The sequence below is a fragment of the Vigna umbellata genome, chromosome 6, assembly GCF_029865625.1.
Source record: "Vigna umbellata cultivar VRB3 chromosome 6, Vumbellata_1.0, whole genome shotgun sequence".
Lineage (NCBI taxonomy): Eukaryota > Viridiplantae > Streptophyta > Magnoliopsida > Fabales > Fabaceae > Vigna > Vigna umbellata.
The window spans coordinates 13935475-13962855 of NC_142170.1; the positions used below are offsets into that span (position 1 = coordinate 13935475).

At 34.4% G+C, this 27381-nt stretch overlaps 5 protein-coding genes and 2 non-coding genes across 9 annotated transcripts; all 7 read left to right on the forward strand.

The window, feature by feature from the left end:
- Window positions 1-3381: 3381 nt before the first annotated feature.
- Window positions 3382-5026, forward strand: LOC124843840 (uncharacterized). Its single transcript, XM_047320673.2, has one exon. It carries the CDS (start codon window positions 4074-4076, stop codon window positions 4689-4691), a length of 618 nt encoding a protein of 205 aa, XP_047176629.1. The 5' UTR covers window positions 3382-4073; the 3' UTR covers window positions 4692-5026.
- A 2679-nt stretch (window positions 5027-7705) lies between these two features.
- On the forward strand, window positions 7706-9973 carry LOC148196830 (large ribosomal subunit protein eL28y-like). Its single transcript, XM_088093406.1, has 3 exons — window positions 7706-7963; window positions 8125-8288; window positions 9606-9973. Exons 1-3 carry the CDS (start codon window positions 7816-7818, stop codon window positions 9744-9746), a joined length of 453 nt encoding a protein of 150 aa, XP_087949532.1. The 5' UTR covers window positions 7706-7815; the 3' UTR covers window positions 9747-9973.
- LOC148196831 (small nucleolar RNA R24) lies at window positions 8906-8996 on the forward strand. Its single transcript, XR_015780527.1, has one exon. It is a non-coding gene; the product is annotated as a small nucleolar RNA R24 (small nucleolar RNA).
- On the forward strand, window positions 9373-9463 carry LOC148196832 (small nucleolar RNA R24). Its single transcript, XR_015780526.1, has one exon. It is a non-coding gene; the product is annotated as a small nucleolar RNA R24 (small nucleolar RNA).
- Window positions 9974-11579: 1606 nt separating the features above from the next.
- LOC148196833 (ESCRT-related protein CHMP1B) lies at window positions 11580-12541 on the forward strand. Its single transcript, XM_088092240.1, has one exon. It carries the CDS (start codon window positions 11697-11699, stop codon window positions 12306-12308), a length of 612 nt encoding a protein of 203 aa, XP_087948366.1. The 5' UTR covers window positions 11580-11696; the 3' UTR covers window positions 12309-12541.
- A 3909-nt stretch (window positions 12542-16450) lies between these two features.
- Window positions 16451-20042, forward strand: LOC124820343 (IAA-amino acid hydrolase ILR1-like 4). Its single transcript, XM_047292014.2, has 5 exons — window positions 16451-16923; window positions 17188-17313; window positions 18100-18414; window positions 19027-19155; window positions 19364-20042. Exons 1-5 carry the CDS (start codon window positions 16567-16569, stop codon window positions 19769-19771), a joined length of 1335 nt encoding a protein of 444 aa, XP_047147970.1. The 5' UTR covers window positions 16451-16566; the 3' UTR covers window positions 19772-20042.
- Window positions 20043-20948: 906 nt separating this feature from the next.
- Window positions 20949-27381, forward strand: LOC124820341 (RNA methyltransferase family protein). Of its 3 annotated transcripts, XM_047292011.2 has the most exons (11): window positions 20950-21399; window positions 21463-21705; window positions 21804-21980; window positions 22530-22639; window positions 23048-23156; window positions 24595-24750; window positions 24864-24979; window positions 25066-25232; window positions 25636-25766; window positions 25839-25976; window positions 26551-27381. In XM_047292011.2, the coding sequence occupies exons 1-10, from the start codon at window positions 21082-21084 to the stop codon at window positions 25944-25946; spliced, it is 1635 nt and encodes a 544-aa protein (XP_047147967.1). In that variant the 5' UTR covers window positions 20950-21081; the 3' UTR covers window positions 25947-25976; window positions 26551-27381. The 3 variants fall into 3 exon arrangements, with proteins under 3 accessions (XP_087949274.1, XP_047147967.1, XP_047147966.1); XM_088093148.1 differs by lacking the exon at window positions 26551-27381 and having other exon boundaries at window positions 20949-21399; window positions 21472-21705; window positions 25839-26331; XM_047292010.2 differs by lacking the exon at window positions 26551-27381 and having other exon boundaries at window positions 20953-21399; window positions 25839-26331.

A 27381-nucleotide genomic window follows, 5' to 3' on the forward strand; every position in this document is an offset into this window, starting at 1 on the left:
CCCAGAATTCTATAGAACTGAAAACAACATAACCATAGCATTCAACAGCCCACACGAACATTTCCGAACACACAACATTCAACTTTTACATACATGCAGTATCATCAACCAACAATTTTCATACATCATAAATCAATCAATTAAATGAATTAGCTTCCCTTACCTCAAAGCAAATTGACAGATTAAAACTTCTCCACAGTTTTGCTAAACCGCAAGTGATTCCAAGACAATCTATAGATTTTGGATCGGTGAAAGGAAACCGACCACCGAACCAGAAACATAAACATAATCAGAATGAAAGGCTGATGAACACATGCAAGACCGCACAAGGCTTGCATGTGACAGGAAATGCAGGATTTTTCAAAAAGACAAAGGAATTGAACTTACCCGCTCAAAACAACAACTTGATCGGTGCAAAGGAAAGCTCTTGACACTAGGCAGGCTCAACCACGGTCTGATTGATGATCGATGAAGAAGAAATGTGAATTTCTAGAGAGAAGAGAGAAAAAAGGTAGATGATTCTGTTTTAGAGAAATACAGAGTCTAAAAATAATGAGACCATCTTTGTTTAAATTTCCTATTTATATGCTCATGCAACACTTGGTCTCTTTATTTTGAGACATCTGTCTCTCTCATAACACTAAATTTATGAGCTCTTACATTATGTAACATTTTTTTAATTAAGATAATAAAAATTATTTGTAAATTGTGATGATGTTTCAAATTAATCACAAAACATACGACAAAAATGTGAGTAAAATAATTTAACAAAATAACAAATACATTACTGAATTAACAAAAAATTAACTAACACAAACTTTGATGAAAAAAATACTCAATTAAAAATACTCATATAATATGTATTTTTTTTTCTTTTTGAAGAAATATATCATATAAATTTTCATCGAGTTATAATATAAAATTCAGATATTATAATTTCAAATTGTTTATATATATATATATATAGGGGTTTGCTAACGCGCGTACGCCTGTTTTTCAGTTGGTACATTTTAGTAATGTGTACCGGATTTTAGTAGACAAAAATATCCTTATATACCATGGATTCTAAGTTCTAAGGTTAAGGGTATTACTCACCTCTCTCATTCCTCTCAACCATTTCTCTTTCATCTTTCTCACTCCAATCTTTTCTCTGTCATCCCTACTGTAGCCCCAATTGAAAAAATCAGAAACACCCTACTGTAGCCCCAATTGAAAAAATCAAAAACACTTGCCGTTAAACAATCTTACAAAAAAATGACTTTATAATGAGTTTTGATATTATAATTTTTGTCTTATCTAATTTTATCTAATTTTCACAAGCATAAAGAAATTGGTAATTGACCTGGAAAAAATCAGAAATACTTGTTGTTAAACAATTTCTTACAAAAAATGATTTTATAATGAGTTTTTATTTTATAATTTTTGTCTTTTCTAATTTTATCTAATTTTCACAAGCATAATGACATCCGAAAGAATTGGTAATTGGCCTGGAGGGTTTTTTTTAGAGATGATGATTCAACGTGATGAAATTAGAGAAATTAGTCAAGATGGTGAAATTAAAGAGATCTTAAATGAACCTTTGCCTCAAAATATGTCAATGACTCAATTCACTGAAGATTTTAATCTCTGTAAAAGTTTTAATACAATTACTTAATTTGTTAATTTGTATTTAATGACAACTTATTACTCAATGACGAAAAATGTCTTAAAGAATTTGAATTTAAAATTTATTTATTTTGTGAAATCAAAAGTATATTAATTCATTTATTATTAACTTTCTTAGTTTTGTTCCACTTAAAGAATACATTATTTTTATTTCTGTTATTTTGATTGTGTTTGCTTCTATTGTTGATCTATTACGATGTTGAAAACTTGTGAATTTAATTTACACCCACAACATTATTTTTTCTTAACTCGAGAGACTTTATATTTTTTTATTGGATAGTTTTATTTCATAAAAAAAATTAAAACTAAAAAGAAGTGGACTTGTTTTCTGTATATTTAATAACAAGAATAAACAAATAAAATAACTATCTACTTTTATTTAAATGTAAACTTGACTATTTCCATTAGAAATAAAAGGTAAATTTCAGTAGGTTGGTCATAGAGTCACATAAATGATTATGTGAATTACATATATCTCAACGAATTGATTTTTCAAAATTTATTTATCCGTTAATCTAATATCTGGTAAAATAAAATCAGGTCTTCTAATCGGATTTAAATCAATTCATAGATCTAGTTGTAAATGGGGCCCACTTAATCATTCAACTATGCGGTGTGCGCACGAGGACGGTGCCTCTCTTCAATTGTAATCCATCAACCATATCAAATCATGGCCGTCCAAATAATTCGTTACAACAGTAGGACCCACGTGCTTCCTTAGCCTCACCCTCCACGTCACAGTCACCACCCAGTCAAAAACCCAATTGGAATACAAAATCCTGGGACCCACCTTCTTTAACGTCTCACCCGCGTGTCGATCTAGCATTTCCCAATACCAAATTTACCACTATAGCCTTATCACCAGCAGCTCCCACTTACTGCTAGTGCGTGTGCCACTTATGGGGATCTGCCACATGTCGGAGGTGACACTGACCGTGGCTATGTTGGGGTGGCGATAACTCAACGCAAGAACCCTTCTCAATCCCATCGATACGATTCAACGGTCCAGATCCATTGATGAAAACCACATCATGATGGATGGCTCTTGCTTTGTTCACGCGCAAGCCTGTCGTGGACTCACTGGGCCACAGTTGCCGGCGGCTCTAACCCACTCGCCTGGCTGGGCTCACCCAACTCATCAAGCTTCGATCTACGATCTACGATCTATGTCGGTCATGTCCCTTTCTTAAAATACATGTTTTTTTTTTTTTTTAATTTTCAAGAGAATAAAGTAAAACAAAACAGTGATGAGGTCATTTTGGATGATATTCTATTAATCTGATAATTAAGTTAACAGAGTCATTCCAACATCGCAAACATTCAAAAGAAAAAATAAAAAAAGAGTGTTGAGGTGATTCGATAGTCACATGTTTATTAGTTTATAACCACACAGGGAATATATGTTCTTATGGTTAATTCTTCCCTCGATATTCTTGTTTGTCTCTTTACCAGTTTTTTTATTACATCATTGTTGTACTTGTATTTAATTGTACAGTTCTTGTACCAGATGTTGAATCAAACCAACTAAAATTTATTGTTTGTTGTCCGTTTGTTTTGAACTTATTGACCAACGAGACAAGGGTAGTTATTCACAATAGTCATCTGTGTATTTTTCTAAGGATGATTTGTCATTGATGATAGGGATCTTGCACCTAAAGCACACCGTTTTAATGAGTGTTATACATGATATGTATGAAGAAGAAGAAGAAAAGATGAGTGTAAAAAGAAAAAGTTGTTATTTAACTTGTTAGTTAAGTTTGGTTAAGTGGATTCGGGAATATAGCAGAAGAGTGATGGAAATCTTTGGAGCAGTGTGCAGAAGAGAAGAGACTGTGCACTTTCCCTTTCTATCTGAAGGCTGCGGAGTGAGAGGTAGTTATCATTCACGCGTCACATTCACGTTAGGTCATCTCATATCTCTATAATCTCTATAATCTCTATAATCTCATCAACATTTTCAAACTCACTCTTCAAATATCCTTACTTTCCCTAATTTCTCGAATCTTGTTAGCTATCTGCTTAGCCCAGTTAAATCAGTGCCTATTTTTTCAGCCAGTTTCCTCCCTCCACAAGCCAACTTCCTCAATCACCTCACAAATCAATCTCTCTGCCTTTCCACTCATCCATCACACCCTTGTAGCTTTCTGTCCCTTTGAGCTTTTCTTTTCTTTATCTTCAAACACACAACAACTTCGTCCTGGATTTCGTTCGCTTCTGCATACAAAAGGTTGTTTCTTCACCTTCATTTATTACGATTTTGGTCGGTTCTCTACTTCAGCCCAAACCAACCCTTCTCATCCTTTCAACAAAAATCCCACCTTTTTGTCTTCTTTCTACTTTCCCCTCACTTCTTCTGAGATCTTAAACAAAAGGTGCTTCCAAAGTGAAGTCCTTTTTCGAATACGAGAATGCAGGATCCAGCGTTGTTCCAGCCCTTGAAACCCCACTTTCCCGAACAAGAGCAGCTTAAGTGTCCGCGTTGCGATTCCGTCAACACCAAGTTCTGTTACTACAACAACTACAACCTCTCGCAGCCGCGCCATTTTTGCAAGAATTGCAGAAGGTATTGGACCAAAGGAGGTGCTTTGAGAAACATCCCCGTCGGGGGTGGAAGCAGAAAGAACGCCAAACGATCATCCTCATCCGCCAACACCAAACGCGCTTCCCCGTCACCTGCTCCAGAACCCGACCCGACTCGTGTTTGCCCTAGCCCGGTTGTTGGTGGTGGTGGGAATTTCGGTTCCCTTTTGGCATCGGGTGCTCATTTGGGGAACCTCTTGGTGGGTCTGAAATCAAGTGGGGCGAATCTAAAAGCTGTGCAAATGGAAGAATTTGGGGAGGATGTTAGTTCGGGTCACCTGGTGGATCCGGGTTCTGGTCGGAACCCTGTGCTGGAGATTGAAAGGAATGGGAATGCAGCAAGTTTTCTGAGTATGCAAAATGGTGATTCAAGCTGTTGGAATGGTACTAATGGGTGGTCTAACCTTGCAATTTTCACTCCTGGGCCTAGCTATGAAAATTTATGAATATTCTGATATATATGTATATTTAAACATGTTGTGAAAAGATTTATATATATCAGTAGCTTAAGTTAAAGTCTTTGGGATATCGGTATATCATATATATCGTGCTATGGAGATCACAAACGAGTAAGCCACTGCAATAGGATCGATTTTAAAGTTTCTTTTGTGTTGGATTTTTATGTTTGTGGATGGTGGTGTTCTTCACTTTTACCAATGATGGAAGAAAGAAAGACAGCATGTATTTTCTTAGATATGAATGTTGTTGTAGTGAGATTGTTTTCAATGTCATCACGTAGAAGTGCTGCCAATGCCATGACTTGGAGATTCTAATTTATTTACCGTATCTGTGTATTTTACATGCGCAATTTGTTGTATGCTGTTTTCAATAATAGCTTTTTGAAAAACCTATGGCTGTTTGTATGCTTGTGTCCTACTCGGCTAGCTACTTGCCCATTTAATATTTTTTGGTAATGGAGGTTGATTTCATTGAATCTGGTTGGAGGTACAGAACTGCACTATATATAATTATATATACATTTTCAATGGAGGGTTGACGAGGCTCAAAGGAAATAACCATTAATGCACATTTTTTAAAAAATTTATTTGAGTTTTCAACTTGGCAATTGGTTTTCCACTTTGCATCCACATCCTCGCAAACTCAGTTTCTGTAAATGAATCTCTACCACGGAAATGTTGGATATATTGATGTTGGTTCTAGATATGTATTATGACATGGAACAACGCATCACAGTCTACCTTCGAATAGTTGTGCGGTCGTCTTAAATTGACTTCAAAGGGAACTGTTGTGGACCCACTCTAGTTCAATTTGACCAGGTCCAATCATGGGTAAATATGTTTTCTTCCTTCTTAACTTCTTTACTTATAGTAGAAGTTATAATTAAACTTTATAGATTAATTTACTCCTTTAATTTTTAAATGGTCAGAATTTAATTATTTTAAATAAATTTTATTAAGTTTATTTGAGGTTTAATGGTGTTTATTAACTAATATCAGGACAAATAATTTAAATGTTATTATAAAATATGTTTAAAATATAAAATAAATTGAGTGAAATTTGGTTAAAATGATTCAATTTATATATTTTAAAGTTAAAAAACTAAATTGAATCATAGATTTCAAAAACAACTTAATTTAGAGTTAAGGAATAAAAATGTATTGTATGGCCACCGGATCCGACTGGATGAGATCATCAAGGAGGGACGATCGGTCCCAACAAGTTGCGGTCAACAGTGTGATGTATCGTCCAACCAAAATAAATAAGTATTGCTTATTAACTGACCGCACGATCATGGAGATGAGAGACGACTTCCATGAGTAAAAACCCTCTAAACATATTTCCAAATCAAGGTTATTAGTAAGAGTTACTCAGTAAGAAACGAGTCATGATTGAGCCGTGATTAATATTTCACTACTCGCCTATCTTAAAACCTATAAATAAATGTCAAAGGTAAAGATATATGTGATTGCATTTATTACAAATTTAAAATTTTACTGTGATTCCTGATCGAATTAACCACCAACTTGAGTGATGAAGTTTCTTTGCCAAGCACACCGGGACGGTTTGGAGCATGCATAGAAAAATATTTTGACCAAAAGTATTCAGAACTACCTAACCAAGGAAAAAAATATGGGGAGTGTTTCGTGGGAATCTTGACCCTACTCCCAAAAAAAAAACATATTTAATTTTTTATTTAAAAGTAGATTGTATTTTAAGGTGACTTTGATGCAACTGAAATCCCAATTCTAATAAGAGAATTGGATTGAAAGTACTTAAGAAAATGGCTATAAATTTATATATTTTTATGTTCCTCTCTCGTGTTAAACTTAAAATGAGATATGGCGGAAAACGACATAGATAGAAATATTTAAGATATGACTCTTTTGTAGATGGTGATGTGTACTTGTTCAAGAGATATTTATTTAAATATTCCTAGCGTTGGCTTTTGGTCTCAATTTTTGGATTAAAGGGTACGTCCAAGTAGAAAATTTGGAGGCAGACTTATCATAATAATTTATGTTAGTTTAGATTTCTCTCCATGTCACTACTTGGGTAGGGTTGGATTAATCTCTTATGTTTTTTTCAAACACGCAATTCTCAGGTTTCTAATATCGAAGAAGAGAAAAAGTGTTTTAGTTACGATATAGTTTTATTGAAATATAAATTACAGAATTTTATAAATCATGTGCATAGTTTCTTTTTAAGTGCATCTAAAATAGGACTTCACGGATCTTCACATCCGTCCAATGACATGCTACGTCTTCACACACATGTAGTGATTAGTAAGATAATGTCTTTATTCTATCATAATTATGATACATTAGTCTTTATTTTATTAGCGTTCTAATACGTGGACTTTGGTCAGAATGTGCAAGTGTTCACATGTTTGGTTTCTGAGACTCAATTTGTGTTGCTATTTAACATATTTTTGTGTTGCTATATATTGCAAAAAAACCAATCCTATATATTGCAAAAATATAGTCCGAGGATGGGATTAACTTTATTTTATCTGCAGTTATTTAGTTATTTTATTTTCTTAGGCTCATAAATTGTAATTATAAAATAGACAATTAACGAATGGTAAGTGATTGGCCTCTAATTGGGCTACTTGTAGAGTTTGTAAGGACTTCAAGTAGGATAAAAGTGAAAAAAAAGAAAGAAGAAGGGAGAAAACGGAAATGGAAAAAAGATGAAAGAGTCCGTGAGAGAGATGTGGGGGTGAGGTGTAGTGGCTGCGCAGTTAATAAGAGATGGTAGAATTAGGGTAAGAAAAAATGAAAATGGTAAGAGTAAAAATGTTTTAAAATAAAAGAATTTGGGAGAAGTGGATGGAGAAGAGTGTGGTGGTGGAGGAGTAACATCCGCATTTGGGCTTATGTAGGTGGGTGTCTATACGGGTTGCAGCCCATTAACAATAAACAATCAGACTGGGTCCATTCGAAGGCCTTGAATTAGGGTTTTCCATTTTACTCGCTATAAATTGTGACAGAAAGAATTCCTTTGCTTTCTTCTTCACTCTCACCTGCAAAACGAGCGAAGGTTCTTGTGATTTCAATTTAGATCTTGTGTGGTCGTATCAGGTGAGAAAGTAGTAGTAGAAGAAGAAGAATGACGACAGTGCCAGGACAATTGATTTGGGAGATCGTGAAGAAGAACAACTCTTTCTTGGTAAAAGAGTTCGGAAGGGGCACTCAGAGCGTGCAGTTCAGCAGAGAGCCCAACAATCTCTACAACCTCAACACTTTCAAGTACTCAGGTAATTATCCTGTTAGTGAAGTGGAGTTTATTTTAAACGTTTTGTTGATTTATAGGGTTTAGTTGTTGTAGAGTTTTTAAGCCTTGATTACGTGCTTACACTCTTTATTTTGAGGCCAGGTTATTGTGGATAATCAATTTTTGTTTGTGAATTCATGTTAGGTTTGGCGAACAAGAAAACCGTCACTATTCAGCCTGCTGGTAAAGACCAATCTGTTATACTTGCCACAACTAAAACAAGGAAACAAAATAAGCCTGCTTCTTTGCTTCACAAGTCTGTCATGAAAAAGGAGTTCCGAAGAATGGCGAAGGCAGTGCAAAATCAGGTAATTTGGTAGAGAATTAAATCGGTCAATCTATGTTTTTTGGGGTGTTTTCCCTGTTTCGTTTCTATGACATGGAGTAAATGGCGTATGGTTCTGGACAGCTGATTATATTTCTATTTGATTTTTGTTTTGTTTTATGTGGTAGCTTCATTTATATTTGGTATCGATTGAGAGAAAATGTTGATGGTTTGTATTGCCTTTATGTACGTTTGGCAACAACGTGTGCTGGGTTCGCTGTTTTTCTCTATCTATGAACTGCCACCTGGTGGGCTTTGTTGTTGGGTTCTCTTTATTTATGTGAAAATAATTACGTTGCTTCAGTTGAATTGAGAAATAGTATATTGTTTAGGACATTGTTATTTTTGAGTTAATGTAAGTTAGATATATATTGTTTACCTAGATTATTGATGGTTGTTGCAGATTACTTGTTAGACTTAAAGGCATTTTGAAACACGTAAATGGGATTTTTGTGTTGTGTTTTTGTACATTTCATCATATTTGTATATTTTAAATGAATGAAATTGTTCGATGAGAAACATGACTGAATGCGATGTGGTTTTGTTCGATCATGTTTTAAGTCAAAGCCATTTGAACCTCAAACGTGAACTAGTTCTTTTTCAGCAGTGATGAGCCTCTAATATGTAAGAAGAAATTCCTAATTGGTGTTCTTCAATGAAATTAAGTTGTTACGCTTGGCTTCTGAGCTGTTATCTTTGAGAAGTTACTTCCCCGTTGCATTTTATGGTGTGGATAAACAGTGAATAATTCCGGAAATCTAATTATATTTTTGTTTTTCACTTTAATTATTTGATTCCCCAATAGTTGTAATGATGCATGTGTTTTTTGTCAGTTGTTAAAGGTATATTTTCTATCATGTTTAGGGGTTCTGGTAGTAGCTTTACATTTTGAAGGCATTTCGATGCAATACAAGTTGAACTTGAGTGACATCATGTTCGGCAGCCCTCCTTTATCTTTATTTGAAATTAATTTGTTGGTTTGAGAAATATGTCTGTTGAAAAAATGGTTTTGGTGCGTCAAGTTTTACAGCGGAGTCTTTTTAAACTCTGCCATGAGTGGTTTTTACCCAGCGGTGATGAGCCTCTAACATGTAAGAAGAAATCCGTAGTTGGGTTCCTTCAATGAAATTTACTTGTTACGCTTGGCTTCTGAGCTTTTTTATCATTTAGAACTTCTTTCATGGAAGTAGTAATGCCATCGATAATGGTCTCTTTCTTTTGTTAATCATTTCTCGTTACTTACTGTTATTTCACTGGAACTACGCAGCTAATTTTGTTTACTTTATGGTTTGCGTTTTAGGTAGCGGATAACTACTACAGACCTGATCTGAAAAAGGCAGCTCTGGCAAGGTTGAGCGCTGTGAATAGGAGTCTGAAAGTTGCAAAGTCTGGAGTTAAGAAGAGAAACAGACAGGCTGTGAAGGTTGCTGGCAGGAAGTGAATTGAGAAGTGTTAACTTTGCTTTTTACATTACCACCATCCTTTTGTAGTTTGTGTTTTAGAACTCAGTTCTATATTTTTATGTTGTCTGGAGATATATGGGTTGAATTTTTTCTTGAAGTTGTTTAAGAATGAAGGATTGATGTTCATGTCACATAATTTCTACAGGAAGGCTATGTATAACTGCAAGAAGACATTGTTCCTTAAACATAAAACTGTCAAACTAGATATCGGGTTCTGACACTTTTTAAATTATTCTTGAACAATTATGAGTATCAGAACATAGAAAACTTGGTTAAACAAGTTATTGGTTCCATAATTGTGCAATAATAGTTGAATAACGGCTACGTCTGTGCTTGATATAAAAGGTTGAAGTTAGGAAAACAATTAAATAAAAGGTAATTATAATATTTTGTAAGTTGCTATTATCTAAATAATGTTTGATTAAAGGGTCATTCGAGACAACATTGAAGTGAGAGGCAATTGATTAAGGGAACTGTTCATCCATTGCTGCCTATGGTACGAGAATAATAATAATTTATTAACTATAAATGTTGAGGTTCCAATGTAAATACCAAGCTAGAAAATGTTAAAGAAAATAGTTTGAGTTGTATTATTTTTTACATGAATGAAAATACTTTATTAATTTATCAAGTATTTTAATCATTGAATCATTAGATAATTTTTTTAGAATATTTATCTACAACCAAATAAGCTATGTTGGCACATTTTTTTCAAAGTTTTCTAATCATTTGTTTTCTTTTTCGGCTATTTATTTGAACTTAAAAATTTGGTCAAGTTTATTTGTTTAATTAAGTTGAAATTTGGTTTCATAACTTAAACGAGGAGAAAATTCAGATGTAATGCTATGATATTAACCATTTGGGTACCTATTTTATAAATTACACAGAATATTCATTATTATTTATACTTATACTTTTTCGTTACATAATTTTTATTTCCATTTTGTCTTTTATAATATAATTATTAATTGATTTTTTAAGAAATATAGTTATTAACTGATTTTTTTTAAAATAATTGTTATTTTGAAATATTTTATATAAAACTGTTGCAATTTCTCTTTTTTCGGTTTTAATTTTCTTATCATATTTGTAGTTTTTACAGTTAATATTCAGATATTTTATAATATTTTTATTATCTATTTTTATCTATTAACTTAATCTAGTTATATATATATATATATATATATATATATATATATATATATATATATATATATATTATTAACCTAGAATATAATATAAATATTTTAAAAAATAGGAACATTCATTGTTAACGGTCCCACGGAAATTTTATAAAGTTTATTGAAAAGCGACGTGGTTAGTTATTGTCAATTAATATTATATTAATGTAAAAATAATTTGTTAAATAATATTTGAACATGGAGGTAATTAGAAGTTGCTTCACGAGCTTTGTTGCCATTAGCACTGTCTTCAACTTTCCCATAATAACATGTTTCTAGACAAAACAATTAGTATCATATATAGAAAACTGACTTTATATAGAATAATATTAATTAAAACTGACTTTAAGCAACATCAGAAACTCCTGCAAAAATAATAAAAATTATAAATAACATTAATTATAATTATTAATAATATAAATTTTTTGATTTAATTTTTTGGATTGATCAATAATACATACAAATTGTTTACATAAATAGTTTTGTTGCTTAAAAGTTTTGAATATTAATAATAGAAACAGAGTTTGGGCCGTGTGAGAAGGTTAACGCGGAGAGTGTGATAGAGTATTTTCGTGGAAGGAGCCCGGCCCAGTCAATTATTCCACACATAGAAAAAGAAGCCATAAAGAGGAACGTCAGAAAGGTCTCTCTTTCAAATTAACTCAAAATTCGAAATTCCATTCCTCTTCTATTTCTCTTTCTGAATTTTGGGAATCGAAAAACCCTAAGCTAAGCGAATCGGTGACGATGGGGAACACGGAGAAGCTGATGAACCAGATCATGGAGTTGAAATTCACGTCAAAGTCGCTACAGCGTCAATCGCGCAAGTGCGAGAAGGAGGAGAAGGCGGAGAAGCTCAAGGTGAAGAAGGCGATCGAGAAAGGCAACATGGACGGCGCCCGGATCTACGCGGAAAACGCCATCCGGAAGCGCACGGAGCAGATGAATTACCTCCGCCTGGCCTCACGCCTCGACGCCGTGGTGGCGCGGCTTGACACGCAGGCGAAGATGGCGACTATCAGCAAGTCGATGGGAAACATCGTGAAATCGCTGGAGTCATCGCTGGCTACGGGGAACCTGCAGAAGATGTCGGAGACGATGGACCAGTTCGAGAAGCAGTTCGTGAACATGGAGGTCCAGGCGGAGTTCATGGAGAGCGCCATGGCCGGATCAACCTCTCTCTCCACTCCCGAAGGAGAGGTCAACAGCCTCATGCAGCAGGTCGCCGACGACTACGGTCTTGAGGTCTCCGTCGGCCTCCCTCAGCCCGCCGCTCACGCCGTTCCGACCAAGGAAGCCGACAAGGTCGACGAGGACGACTTGTCTCGCCGCCTCGCCGAACTCAAGGCTAGAGGTTAACGTAATTAATTAATCAATTAATACTGTCGCATCATCGTCACCGTCATCATCATCATCTCTATCACTATCCTGATCCATCGCCGAATATGCAATGCTATATGTTTTCTGTATATTAATCCGAATTCGGTTGTTATTTGGTCTTTACTTTTGAGGGGTATTATGACTTCTCTTTATGTTAGTCTCATCGTGTGAATACTTAATACGTTTATACAATGCTTGTATTTGTCTTTTCACTGCCTTTTGGAATAACGACTTGGGTTTGGTCTGAATCCGGCGTGTGATGGATGTGGTTGTGTATGCTTCTGCTGAAAATGTGCTAAACCTAACCCGCCCGTTCTCTGCATGAGAGAAATACATTTGCTCATTCTTAATCTCTGCATGAGGTTAGGCTTTTCGTCGGTGGACTGGAGATGTCGTGCGGGCTTATTGGCATTAGACAATTTCTGTTGATGAATACAAAGGGTTTTATTTTTGATTTTTTTTACGGATCAGACCTTGACATGTTGTGACTTAAGTAGTTTTCTTGCTGTTCTTCCGGCTATGGACTCTCCAACCTTTTGTTTATTTCCTCAAAATAACTTTGTAGACCGAATCTCCCTTGCTCATGAAAAAACAAGGCTTGCATGGCTTTCTATCCAAATTTGAAAGCAACTTAGACAGAACAAAAGCAGTAGAATTAAGGATGGTCGAGAGAAATACAAGTGGGCAAACATGCATAAGATTTAAACATTCAAAGAATCGAACTAACATCTAGTGATAATATGCTTGTTGATGTAAAATGTAGCCAAATCTCCTAAAATTTTGGTTTGGAATCCAAAAATTATGGTATTAGATAGCATTTCATGTTTTTGAAATGAGAGGCAAACATTGAAATAGTTTATTTGTAAATCCCAGAGATATGGTGTCGTATGTAGACTAGACTGTTTTACATTAACAGCGAAGCAGAACGAATAAACATAGGTTATACACATAGGCTAGAGAAATGAGCCAGAACCAACAAGGCCACAAAAGGGAGCTATACTGCACATGAGCATGTTCATCCTTATTGTCACCAGAAGCTGACTAAGTTTATGTCTGGTACTGCATTTAAGACCAGTCCAGATTCTCTGCTGGTACAAGAACAGTACCCAAAACTCAGCAAGAATCCAAATTCGTTTAAGACTCTCCATTGTATCTCAACTCAACTATTAGGTTGTGGGTTGTTCATCTTTTACCTATATTAAACATGATTTCGTGGAGTATCATGCGTTCCTGAAGCTATCTAAGCACACGTTTAATTTCTTTATTTTGACGGGCGTAGATAGAATTAAATGTATTGGAGTAGCGTTTTTTCTATAAAACATCAACATTATTTTCCAACTTCTGCTGAACTTACTGAACACTGCTGGATGTTCCTCTACACTGTCTAGAATCTAAGCCAAACAGGAAAAATACTTTATAAGAATTTGTTGCAGATGGAAGCTTCTACAGCGTCTTCTGTCAATTACAAAACAATGAGAGTTTTGTAACGACGTATCCATATAACAGCACTACGCGCTAGTACTTCATATTTTCATGAATCAGACTTGCTATTATTATAAAAGGAAAAACAGTAAGGATCCTCTGTTGCTTTACCTCAAGGGCAACTAACTTCCTATGGAAAATTGCCAAATGCCAAAAGCAAATCTTTCAAATGTATACAAGATATTTTTTACATTGATAGCGCGATTACTAATTACAATGCAAAATGATACTAGTAAGCAACAAATTAGTGACATTTATGCGGCATCTGATTCCAACAATTTCAAAAGATATCATTTTCGCTATTCAATAAAGCATAGTCCATCAACGAATTACACTATACAACCACACATGTGTAATCGATCGTTTCAAATAATAACCACTCTAGTTAATATTCGGTGTCGGTGTCGAATGGAATTCAGAATGTCAGGCAACAATAGAAGTGCTCAGAAGAGCCAAACGATATGTTGTTTTCCCAGTCATCCGCTATTCCATTTTGATTCATCAATAAAAGAAGACAGAGTGACAATTTGAATGAATTCCACAGTACAATTTTCTGTTCATTTCTAAACCAGTCTTCATGGCTCCTTAGCATGTTGACGAGAATTCCAATACAATCTAAGATTAGTCCCTTGAAACTCCAACGTCGTATTCATCAAAGAAGACAACCAAACATAACTATAACGTTAAAAGAAAAACACCTTATTAGATGCAAAATAAAGCTTTTCAATAAATAACTTCAGGATTAAACTTTTCAAGATTAGGAGCATTCATACGGTCATACGATACAGTGATGATAACAGAAATTAAGCAAATTTGTTGCTGGGTTTACGAATTGGAAGAGCCACATCCAGAAGGAAAAAGTGAGAACGTAATGGAAATGAACAAAGGACAAAACACCGACGAACAAACATGAAGTTCTGTCTGCTTATATATTGGGTTTTTTCATGGGGCCCATACAAAGAAAATGGGCCGAAGCTGTCCAAACTTTTATTCTTCATTCCGTAAATATGTTCGATGAACAAAATACACCTTTTAAAGTCTTTGATACATTTAAAAGAATTTTATTTTAAAAAAGTTATAAACTATCAAATTACACATATTTTGTAATATATTTTTAAATATGATTACATGAAATGATTATTTCGAAATACCAGTAAAATATATTATAAATTAAAATAAATTATTTAAATAATTCTGGACAGGTTATTCATAAAAAATATGAAATGTATAATTCAAGATAATATTTTTACTAATTTTAAGTATGCTAAAAAAGAAAAGCGCAGGAAATTCCTAATAAAGGATGGAAGCAAAAATATTTCAAATTATCTTTTCATGATTTGGTTAGTTACTCGAGTATTTTTTTTATTTAAATTGTTTTTATTATTTTAATTAATTTCTTTATTAATTACGTTGACACAAACTAATAAATATAAAGATTTCTAAAAAACATTTAAAAGATATAAAACTAGCAAAATAGTTTATAGAAATTAAACATAAAGTAATCATATTACTCTCTCTTTTCTTAACTATAAGAATATTTAGTTCACCAAAATAAAGTGCTTAACCTAATTGATAATGATATTAATCTAAAATATTGTGATATTACTTATTTTCATATTCTGACTTGCTTCCAAATAAATTAATATTTGTTTGTATTTTGAGTATATAAATTTAATATATATAATAAAAAAAGTTAAAATGTGATGTGAGAGTGATTGAATAAATGAAATTGTCACGTGCTGTGATGTGACCTACGCACCAGCTTTGATTGGACGTTACAGGGCCGCATGCTCAAATCCACACGTTTTTTATTTTCTATATATTCCTTATCACCGTCCATACCATACATTTTAATATATTTTCAGGTAAAACAATATACTATTTTCTAAATATTTTTCTTTAAATAATTGTAAAAAAATTAATAATATTGGAGTTAGACATGAAATTTTAAATTTAATGGTTTTATAATTCATATTTTTTTAATTGACAATGATTTTAGAGACCAAATAGATTTATGTCAAACGTTATACTTTTAATTTTAGAGAACACCATTTTCTATTACAACTAGTTTATAAATTTTATTAATTACTTTATCCAAAAATGTCAGGACATTTATCACTAATATTTAAAATAATAAAATTAAAAATTACGATTTTTCTTAAAAAAATGATTGAGAATGAAAAAATATCTAGAAAACAAATTAATTTAATTTCCTGTTACATTTTCTTAATCCCCTATAAAAATATTTATTTTATTTCGCTATAAAAAATATTTATTTTAACTCACGTTTCAAATGCAATGAAATATTCAAGAAATCAGTCCAAATCAAGATTGTTTTGCTTTAAAATATCGAAAAATGTTGTCGGACGATAAAAAAAATCTTGTTGCTTAGAGTATTTAATCTAATTATTAGGTAAGTTTTCCATGACAACGCCACAACTATGTGATTTCTGATCAGGGAAGAACGATTTCATTGACTAATCGTTTTAAAAATAAAAATTGTTATATAATTATAATTATAATTATAATTGACCATCTGTGTAGAGGTATAAAAATATTCAACAGTGCAAATAAATAAAGTAATTTTAAAAAATGTCCGAAACAAAATTCTATAAAAATGGCAAAAATAAATGTTGTCAGTCATGTGTAACACAATAAGAACAACAACTGCATAGTTTGGTGACTGGAGTGTTTTTTTGTTGGTTGATCTTGTTCACTGTTTTTTCCCAGACCCACCTCTAAGTTCAAGGCAGCCATGGCTTTTTTCTTCAGTAGGGTCAACTTGTTCATCTTTTTTCATCTCCTTGTTGCAACACCCATCTTCTCAGAATCCTCCTCCAGCTCACATGCAATCTCCACCACCAAGTTCCTAGATTTAGCGAAGGATCCTCAGCTTTTTGATTGGATGGTGGGTATCAGGAGGAAGATTCACGAGAACCCAGAGCTGGGTTATGAGGAATTTCAGACCAGTGAACTGATAAGAGTGGAATTGGATAAATTGGGCATCTCGTATAAATACCCAGTTGCAGTCACTGGTGTTATTGGCTTCATAGGGACTGGGCTCCCTCCTTTTGTAGCATTAAGAGCTGATATGGATGCTCTTCCTATGCAGGTCTACATGATTTCTATATATATATATATATTTTCCTTCTTTTTCATTTATTCTTACCTTCTTCTAATTGTATCAAGTTTCTAGCTTTTCAATTATTACTATACTTTTTATGGAATTCATCCATTTGAGTTTGATTTATTTAATCAATTTTTTCATTATTAATACTCTTACCCATTTCCAATTTATAGGTTATATTCCCATTTGCTGCACTGTTCGGTGTATATTTCGTTGATTTTGGTTTTTTTTTTCTGTCTTCAAACTTAGGAACTGGTGGAATGGGAGCACAAGAGTAAAGTACCTGGAAAGATGCATGCTTGTGGTCATGATGCTCATGTCGCCATGCTTCTCGGTGCGGCAAAGATTCTCAAGGAGCATGAAAATGAGATTCGAGTATGGTTTTTGACTTTTTTTTTTATACTTATAGTTTATACACAGGCAAGGCGCTGATCTACTGGTAGTTAAATGCTTTGTAGAAGTATTGCTATTCAAATAGTTTTTGAGTGGGGAGACTTATACTGCTTCCAGTTTTACCATCTTGTCAAGAATATGAGATATGACTCCTCTAAATGATTAGTTATTCTTAAAGAGAAAAGCAAACATTTCAAGGTTTAATGAAAAATTGATAGAATAAATTAATAAGTAAATAATTATAGGATTGGTTGAATAGTACCAAAAAAATGCAGTACTGACTCCCATCTCTTTTTGATTGAATAGTTATGCTTTGTTATGCACGTATTCCGAGTAACTACCTATTTGAAATACCAACAGTTGTTTGAGATTCCTTACCTTTTCATTAAAGATTGCGACTCTTCTGTTTGTTATGTGCTTTTGCTGTTCGAATTTTTTCTGTCTTTTTTATTTATTGTAATCGTGTCAAAGTCAAACATGACATCTGTTTCTAACCTTGGCAATTATGATTTCTCATTATGCGAACATTCTATGTAACGAACTTTCAGTACTCTTATCTCCTGGTATGCAACTTTAGTATTAAAAAGACATAACATGTCAAGAAGAACGCTGGAAAAGGAAAAGGCTGGTCTCTGTACCATCTACTATTCCAAGACAGATACTTGAACTTACCAATGGAACTCACCACTTTCTTTTCTCAGTTTTGTTGTTTTATTGTTTTAGTTCTTTATTGAATAATTGATAGCATTTATTACTTTGTCACTACAGGGAACTGTTGTTCTTGTTTTTCAACCAGCCGAAGAAGGAGGTGCAGGGGCTAAGAAAATTTTAGATGCTGGAGTCTTGGAAAATATGTCTGCCATATTTGGATTGCACATTGCACCTACCTTTCCTATTGGTGAAGTGGCTGCCAGGGCAGGTCCTATCTTTGCAGGAAGTGGCTTCTTTGAAGCAACAATAAATGGCAGGGGAGGTCATGCAGCTATCCCTCAGCACTCTATAGACCCAATATTGGCAGCTTCCAATGTCATTGTTAGCTTACAGCATATTGTATCTCGCGAGGCCAATCCTCTGGACTCCCAGGTAACTTTATTTCATTGCAATCTGGCCCTACCCACCTACCCTTTATTGTTGTTCAAGAGTTTTCAGTTTGTACCATTTTTTTAAAACATGACTACTAGACTGGCCATTCTGTCTTTTATATTCTCATATAGACTATGTGTGGGCATGGGAAAGAACTAAGGGAAGCTGGAGAGTATAAGCTGAGCCTTAGCTTGAAACCAATATCATTAGCAATTTTAGTTTCCCTTGTTTTCTTTCATTCACTCTCTTTTGTTATCTACACATAATTTGGAAGAATCTGTCCCACCTTTTTGTCTCTTAATTTGAGCATTGAGACCTTATGCCTTTCGTCATTATATGAAGCATTGAAAGCTTTTGTGTTTTAAGGGTCTTTGGCAAAGATATGCTATCAGGAACAGCAATTCTGGCCAACTTATACAATAGTGACTTGGAGGCTCTATGCTTTGCCCACTCTTGTGGCAACACACACACACACACACATATTGAGAAACTTACTAGAGTATTATTTGTCTGACTGTTTATTGAATATAATGAAGGCCTTGTTTGCAGAAATAATTCATTGTTTATGGACCAATCTTCTTTGTCTTCCTAACATAAAGAATATCTCCACAGGTTCTGACTGTAGGAAAATTTCAAGGAGGTGGTGCTTTCAATGTTATTCCAGACTCTGTCACAATTGGTGGTACCTTTCGAGCTTTTTCAAAAGAAAGTTTCATGCAACTGAGACATCGGATTGAACAGGTTTGTTGTGAAGAATAAATTCATCTGTACATTTGTCTCTCTTTATGTGTACTTGTTTGGTGAAAAAGGTGCATGAGAAGATCCCAATTCAGGCCTTTTCTCCTTTGTTGTCAAACTTATTTGGCTTTTGTTGCAACCAAGAAATGATTTTACCATTGTAGTTTTCACTGCAATTCTATGAGGGGCTAAGGCTGAGTTTTTTATTTAGGTTATCACTGGGCAAGCTGCAGTGCAGAGATGCAATGCAACGGTCGACTTTCTTGATGAAGAGAAACCTTTCTTCCCCCCTACAGTGAACAATGGTGACTTGCATGAGTTCTTTCAAAGTGTTGCTGGGAGTTTAATTGGTAGCAATAAAGTTAAGGACTTGCAACCATTGATGGGATCTGAGGACTTTGCATTCTATCAAGAGGTTTTTCCAGGGTACTTCTTCCTCCTTGGAATGGAGGATGCTTCTGTTGAGCGTCTTGAGTTACCACATTCTCCATATTACAAAGTCAATGAAGATGCACTTCCTTATGGAGCTGCACTTCATGCATCATTAGCTACTAGCTACCTTCTTAAATTACATCAACAAGTACCAGTAGTGGAGGGAAAGCATCACGATGAATTATAGCACAGTTCATTGCAAGTCATGTTGGGTTATTTATTGGTGCAATCACGAGGTACTGTGGAACTGGTTCGTGGAACTGGTTTTACACATCCTTTGCTGTAAATGTATGCTATTCAAATTAAAATAATTCCATAGAGCTTCCACATTGTAATCATCAACCCTGCTGATCTTGGGGGTAAATCAAATTGGATAGAACAGGCAACTTTTTATATTTTCTGCAATTTCAAATTCATTCAAGCATCTGCTACTGGTATGAAATGTGGTTTAGATTCAATGTCCTGGATATGGAGACAACTGGTTTTTGAAAAAGGTGAGTTATCAATTCCTACAGTATAGAGCTTTGAATTACATATAAAATTCCTAAGAATTGAGATAGAAAATGTGAGACTTTCTACCACTCCCTTTCTTTTATGCATGGAAAGATGATTTATCAAAATGAAATATAAACTCCAATATCACTTTAACTTTTCTTTTAGGCTAATTGATATGAAAAATGATATTTTGATAGATATAAATTTTTTACTTTCATTTCACATTATTCATTTTTTACTTTTTACTATTTTTTTCTTGAAAAAAAATATAAAAATTAATTTTTTTATGATCAATTTACTTTTATAATATGTGTAAAATGAATATAAATGAACATAAACATAAATTACACTCAAATTTGAAATAGGCTAGCTAAGGCTTTCTTTGTATATAGTTTCTATTTGCCAAAAGATGAGAAGTATTTGTGGATTAATACTTTCAACACATAAAATAATAATATCAATTTTAAGATTAAATTTTTACTTCAGTTGAATTAACATTTTAGTTAATATTTGTAACTTGTAAGTGTTAAAGGACGAGATAAAATTGGTAAAAAAATATGAGTAGATTACCCCTTGATGAGATGAATGGCCATGATATGAAGATCAAAGTGCAGCTTAAAATGATTCTAATGTAAAAGTTATAGTTGATTTTTAGAGATTTTAATTGAAGAAGAAACTAGTTTATGTTGGTTTAAAATTACAAAAAAAAAAACATCAAATTTTACCAGAACCAGTTGGAAACTTTATTATTATTATTTTTTGGCTTTTGATTATTTTAAAATTAAAACAAATATATAAAAAAATTAAGGAGTTTACTTTTTTTTACAAAAAGGTGATTTTTTTTATGGGGGTGAAAAGGACATTGTTGAGAAACAGGTGCTGGTCTATCCCTCCAACTCCAACCTCGTTGATGATATAGTTATAACGTGTCCGCCGCGAAACTCAACATTCCGTCGCGCAGTGTTTGGTCGGTGCAGCGTTAAGGGTGGAACCAGCGGCGAAATGGCGAGCATTTCAAACTTAACCAACGCTCTGCCACTGCATATTCGAAGGTTTCGACCTTGTGGCTACTCTTCTTCTCTGTGTACTCTGTCTTGTTCTCTCGCCGAGGAGGTCGACCCCAAACCACCCATTCCCAAACCTAATTCGTACTTCCCGAAGCGTGGCCAAACCCTTGAACTCATGTGCGAGTCCCTCGCCTTCAAAGGCAAGGGCCTCTGCAAGGTCACAGAAACAGGCTTCGTTGTCCTATGCGACCGCGCACTTCCCGGAGAACACTTCATTGGCCGCGTCACTCGCAAAAAGGGAAATTACGCCGAGGTAGCTACCTCTTCTCTTCTCTTTGATTTCTATTCCTTTTCCGATTTAATTAACAAAACACAGGTAACTAAGGTGAAGACCATAACTCCTCCACGCGACATTGTGGATGCTCCTTGTGTTTACGCTCCGTATTGTGGAGGCTGCAAGACGCAGAACTTGTCCTACGAGGCTCAGGTCAGAGCCAAGGAAGAGCAGGTCCGTGACTTGTTGATTCACGTGGGAAGGTTTTCGGGCGAACTGGTTCAGTTGTACGGCGTTATGAAGCCAATTGTACCTTGTGATATCCAGTTTCATTATAGGAATAAGGTTGGTGCTGCTATTTGTGCTAGTTCTTTTTTAACCAGATATCGACCCCTGGTGAGTAAATGATTTGTGTAGTGTGTTTTACATGCTTGCGTGTGCAGATGGAATTCTCCTTTGGTCCCCAAAGATGGTTGCCTAGAGAATCACTGCATGAGCGACGAGCTGTTGATGCTGATAATGAAAATGAGAATTTTGCGCTGGGATTGCATGCTCCGGGTTTTTTTGATAAAATTCTAAATGTTGACAAGTGCTTATTGCAATCTCATCCTGCTAATAAGGTATGCAGTGTTATGCTTTGTTTACAATTGCATGCTTGTATAGTGTGTATGCAGTTATGTTTTTTTAATATATTTCGAACAGGATAGGTTGCCTAAGGAGCCAATCTAATGCTGTTCTTTTATCTAGATTTGCCGTCTTTAAGCGTTAAAATCTCATAAGCAAGCGAGGTAAAAAAATCAGAGTTCAGGGAATCCCATTTAGAGTAGAAATAGAAATTTGGTTTGCTTACAAAACCCAGAGCCACTAAGACAAAACTATTCTTTATCATTATGGTGATTATACCCCCTGAGAAAGTTAGATGTGTATCTGTGTGTTGGAGGGTGTGCCTTTTAGTTTTCAGCTATTTGAAGCTTTTGACTATCCTGAACTCTTTGACGAGATGTGCACCTAACTGAAAGGAACTTCCTTGAAAATTGATACCGAGGAGCACTGACATTACAATGACTTCCATTGTCTTGTTTCACTGCCCTGTGCTTCCTTTCTTGTCTTTACTTTTGCTGCTTTATCCAGTGCAGTGGTTTTACTAGATATAATTGTTGTCTGAACAGGTACTTGCAGCCATCCAAGAATGTTGGAGAGATCCACAACTTGGTTTTTCTCCATATGATGTTCATTCACACAAGGGATTTCTTAAGCATTTGATGCTGAGATCGGGAAGGTATATAAGTTTCATCTTGTGATCCCTCACTTAATTGTTTTAGGTACACATGGATACTGTAGTTGTGACTATACTGTAGTGTGACAGGTCAAACACTGCATTAGACCTGGTTACAAACTATAACAATTTTTCTAAAAACTAGTCCATGGGAATGTATGAATGGATTTGTTGGAAATAGCAATTTGAAGGGATGGAATAGCAATTTATTTCTTTTTGGAGCAAACTGAACAACTTGGTAGCAAAATTTGATGTTCTGCATAGTCAGGCGTATACTTAAGAGTTAAAGAGTGTTCATAGTTATTTTTTCACATAAATTACACTTGTCCTTGTACCTTCAATACATTCTTATATCTTTGAATTTGAGGGATACCTTTTTTTATCATTATTATTATATGATTTTTGTTCCAGGGATGTCACAACTGGTCAGCCTGAAGTTATGGTCAACTTTGTGAGCTCTTCCTACAAACCAGACCTGTTGAAGTTCCTTGTTGATAAAGTTTCTGCATTTCCTGAAGTGGTTCGTAGTCTATATATATATATATATATATATATATATATATATATATATATTATTATTATTATTATTTTTTCTTTTCTTTTGTTATGAATGTGGTTCTTCCTTAACTGTCCAAACTCTTGGAATATGTAATCGAAATGATTTTTGTTTCTGTTGAAGATAGTACTTCCACCTATCAACTTAAGCCTTTTGCAATAGTTGGTGTTGACATGGTAAGCCTCTTTGATCAAAAGGTCTAGAGTTTGATCTGTGCTACTGCTTGCATTTTTTTATAATGGAGTTTATAAACAAGGTAAAGTGGGATTTGTGCATTCTCCACGCTTCTAGCATGCATAACATGAGGGGTTGTGTAAATTACATAAAGCTATCTAGTGGTTCAACCTAACAACTTAAGCTTTTAGGGAAGTTAGTGGTCCTTACCAATTATTGTTAATTTGATATATCCCTACTTGCTAGATTAATTTTTAGTGGCATATTTAGGAAGTAGGATCTGCAATTATACTACTATATTGGGGAGAGGGTGACACTTAAACTTGCTTTGAAAGAAGCAACAAAAGGGGGATGCGGAAGAAATCTCTTTAACTTAATTGTTAAAATAGTTGTTTACAACTATAAAGCTGTTTTTGCTGTATCTAGAAGGCTCATAGGCTGTACTCCTTTTTACTGATTTGTACCCTTCCTCAAACACATATGTATTGCATCAATGGGGTACCTCACTCTGTTGAAATAATTAGAAAATCCATGTAATCATTAAGTCTAAGGTAGGAGGTTGAGTGTTAGATAACCTCTCCACCTAGTTCTCTGTCCAAGTGGCTAGGACAGTGCTTTTGATGTTTAGTCAGTCATTCTATTATATCAATCTTCTAATATATAAATATAGAACTGAGAGGGGTTCTTGACGTCCTCTAAAAGTATTTTTCTCTGTTTTAATCTCAAGTCTCTCAATGTTTTTCTCCGGAAGTATGAAATATATTCATTAACATTTAAGTTGTATGGGCAAACTTCTGGATTTTTTTTTTGACAAGCTTAATTTTCTAACATCTCTTTCATTCAAGAGTCTGTTGAACTTGAAGTATGGATATTACACAGACCTGATGCACTCACCAACATTGTCCAGAAATTCAATTTTTATTAGAAGAACAGTGATGACAGAGGATTGAACTCTAGACCACTTGGTCATCGGTTGTAGAGGTTTTGTTACAGTGTCATGAACCAAATATCCCAAAAGGTTAAGCTGTTTTGGTGAAGGCATATGGCTGGTTTTTAAATTACATCTCTAGCAGTTTGCAATGCAATTTTTAGTCAATATTTTAAAGCCAACAGTCATATAGAACTTTTTGGGAAATTGTCACATGGAGATGAACTTGCTAACTTGATTCCAAATTGTATGTATTTATTGCTTTTTAATACCATTAAAACTTCTTTACATGAATTCTAGGTAAGTGTCGTTAATAATGTAAATACTTCTGTTGGCAACACATCGGTTGGAGAGGAAGAATACACTTTGTATGGGAAATCTAGCATCAGAGAGACATTAAGAGGGCTTACATTCCAAATATCAGCAAACTCTTTCTTTCAAACAAACACTTATCAGGTTTGCAGTAATCCCAAAAATTGGCATTCTCTTTATCTGGTTCCATATTTTATTTCTTAAATTTAGCCATGGTTATCTGGCAAGAAAATAATCTTTATTGTTTTCCTTTCTAGGCAGAGGTTTTATATAAGCTTATAGAAGATTGTGCTGGTGTCAAGGGTGATGGCTCTGAAATTGTCCTTGACCTGTTTTGTGGAACAGGCACCATAGGTCTGACGCTTGCAAGAAGGTAACCTTTTGTCTTGATCTGGTGTTTAGTATTTTAGGATAAAATGTGAAACAATCAGATTAATTTTGTCTTCCAATCTATATCAGGGTAAGTCATGTTTATGGCTATGAAGTAGTTCCTCAAGCCATCGCAGATGCTTGTCTTAATGCCAAGATAAATGGCATACAGAATGCAACATTTATCCAGGGAGATCTAAATAAAATTGATGAGAATTTTGGGAAGAATTTTCCTAAACCTGATATCGTCATTTCAGGTTTCAATGCTCTTTCTAAGTTTCTTTATTCCTACTCTTTCTTTTGCTTGTTCTGCTGAGAGCTATTTACTTGAATATAGTCTTAACCAGAAGTACATATGGAGATATCCTTCTACTTATTTGATTTGCCAGTTATTCACCGTGTTTTTCTCATTACTTTAATTTCATTTCATTAAATCATTGTACTGATTTGTGTACAATTGAGGGGAACTTGCTTCCATTGACATTTTGTATGGAGGGAGATGTGCTAATTTATACTGGTATTTTTAAATGCCTGATCAAGACTTCAATATACAGGCAGGAAATTTTCTTCTGACAGACTGGAAATTATAATTGACAAGATTCACTGTGTTTTTGTTTATACCAATGCATTGCACTTCTCACATGTGTAAAGAAAATGCAGATCCCAATCGTCCAGGAATGCACATGAAGTTGATTAAATTCCTGCTTAATCTTAAGGCACCTCGCATAGTGTATGTGTCATGTAATCCTGCCACATGTGCACGTGATCTTGATTTTCTTTGTCACGGCGTGGTATGTGTCATTTTATTTTATGTTCTTGTGCTTTGAGATTCAATTATTTGAGCTGTTGAAGGTTTTGTGTAGGCCGAACAGAATATAAACGGATGTTACAAACTAATAAGCCTACAGCCAGTTGACATGTTCCCACACACACCTCATATTGAGTGTGTTTGCCTTCTGGAGCTTCAGTAATCTATGATCAATTAAAACTTCCATTTCAAGGTTGGGCACTATTTTATTTTCTCTGCTACATTTGGGACTATTTGGGAGTTTACATCTTGGAGGCTGAAGAGCTTTTTGTGATTTTTTTTTTGAAATATCTAAATCATTAATTCTTATGGTCTAGATTTTGCAAAAGGCTAACTAATAAGCCTATAGATTCCATTTGTAATTACTATAGATGCCATTTGTAATTACTATTTTTTAAAGAAAATGACTGTAAAATTTACAATTCAATGGATGACTGGACTCTGGATCTATGCTGCTCTGCTGGATTAACTGAGTTACATCCATGAGCTCAGGGCTATAAGAAACTGCTATAAAAATTATCAATCTCATATTCTCTTCTTCTATTAAATGGCTGCAGCTAACTATCAATGCAATCAAGTTATAGGTTATCTCTGTAACATTGCCTGATAATGAATTTTCGCAATACATTTTTGGCCACAGATAGTAAGGCTTGAAGTTTTGAGTTATAGACAATCCGTACTAATTCAAATTCTTTTTCTTTACAGTTGTACTGTTGTTTGTTTACTTGTTTCTTCCTTTATTTATCTGTTTCTTGCATGACTTTCAGGGAATTACAAGCTTAATACAAGATAAAAATCAAGGTTTGATCTTCAAGGCGATAAATAGGAAAACTCGTACATTTATGCTGCAAGGTGTGACACTATTACATTAATGCTTTGCCGACCAAAAATTCATTTTGAATGGTTATAGCATTGGAAAACAAGCATGGATTACACTGTTGCAACCCTACAAAAGTTTCTCATACATTAGTATTTAACAGAGGTTCCAAAAGATTGGATTCATGCTTAGCAGCATCGAAATGTGGATTACCGTTGAGTGTTGATCCCACTCACATGATCCGGCAAGTCCATCATGAGATTGATCATATGCTACACTTGTCAGATCCTTGCATACCTGAAGTGGAAAGTGCAAGTCCATCTTGAAATATTAGATGTCTAGTTGGATGTAGGGTTGGGGTTAGGGCGAGTGTGATGGTGAGGGTTAGGGTTAGAGTGATGGTTAGAGCATTGATTAGGGTTAGGGTTATGCCAAGGCTAAAGGTATCTTGACGAATGAGAAACATGAAGATGTAGATGTAGAAAGGAACTCAGTTACTGAGAAGTTGATCTTCATCATGGTCAAGAAGAAGTCGGTCATGATTAATAAGTTGGCCAAGGTTAGAAAAAAGTCAGCTAAGGTGAAAAACAAGTCTATCACGAAGGAAGAACCCTATTGTTAGTGTAAGGAGCAAGTTCGGTTGAGATAATGCACTTGAAAAGTCGGGATATGGGAGAAGAATGAAAGCTAGAAGAAACCTTCATGTTTAGGAGAGAGTTTTGTTAGGATAAATTTAAATACAATAAAATTAAATGAATTGTTTATTTGTTTAAAAATTTTA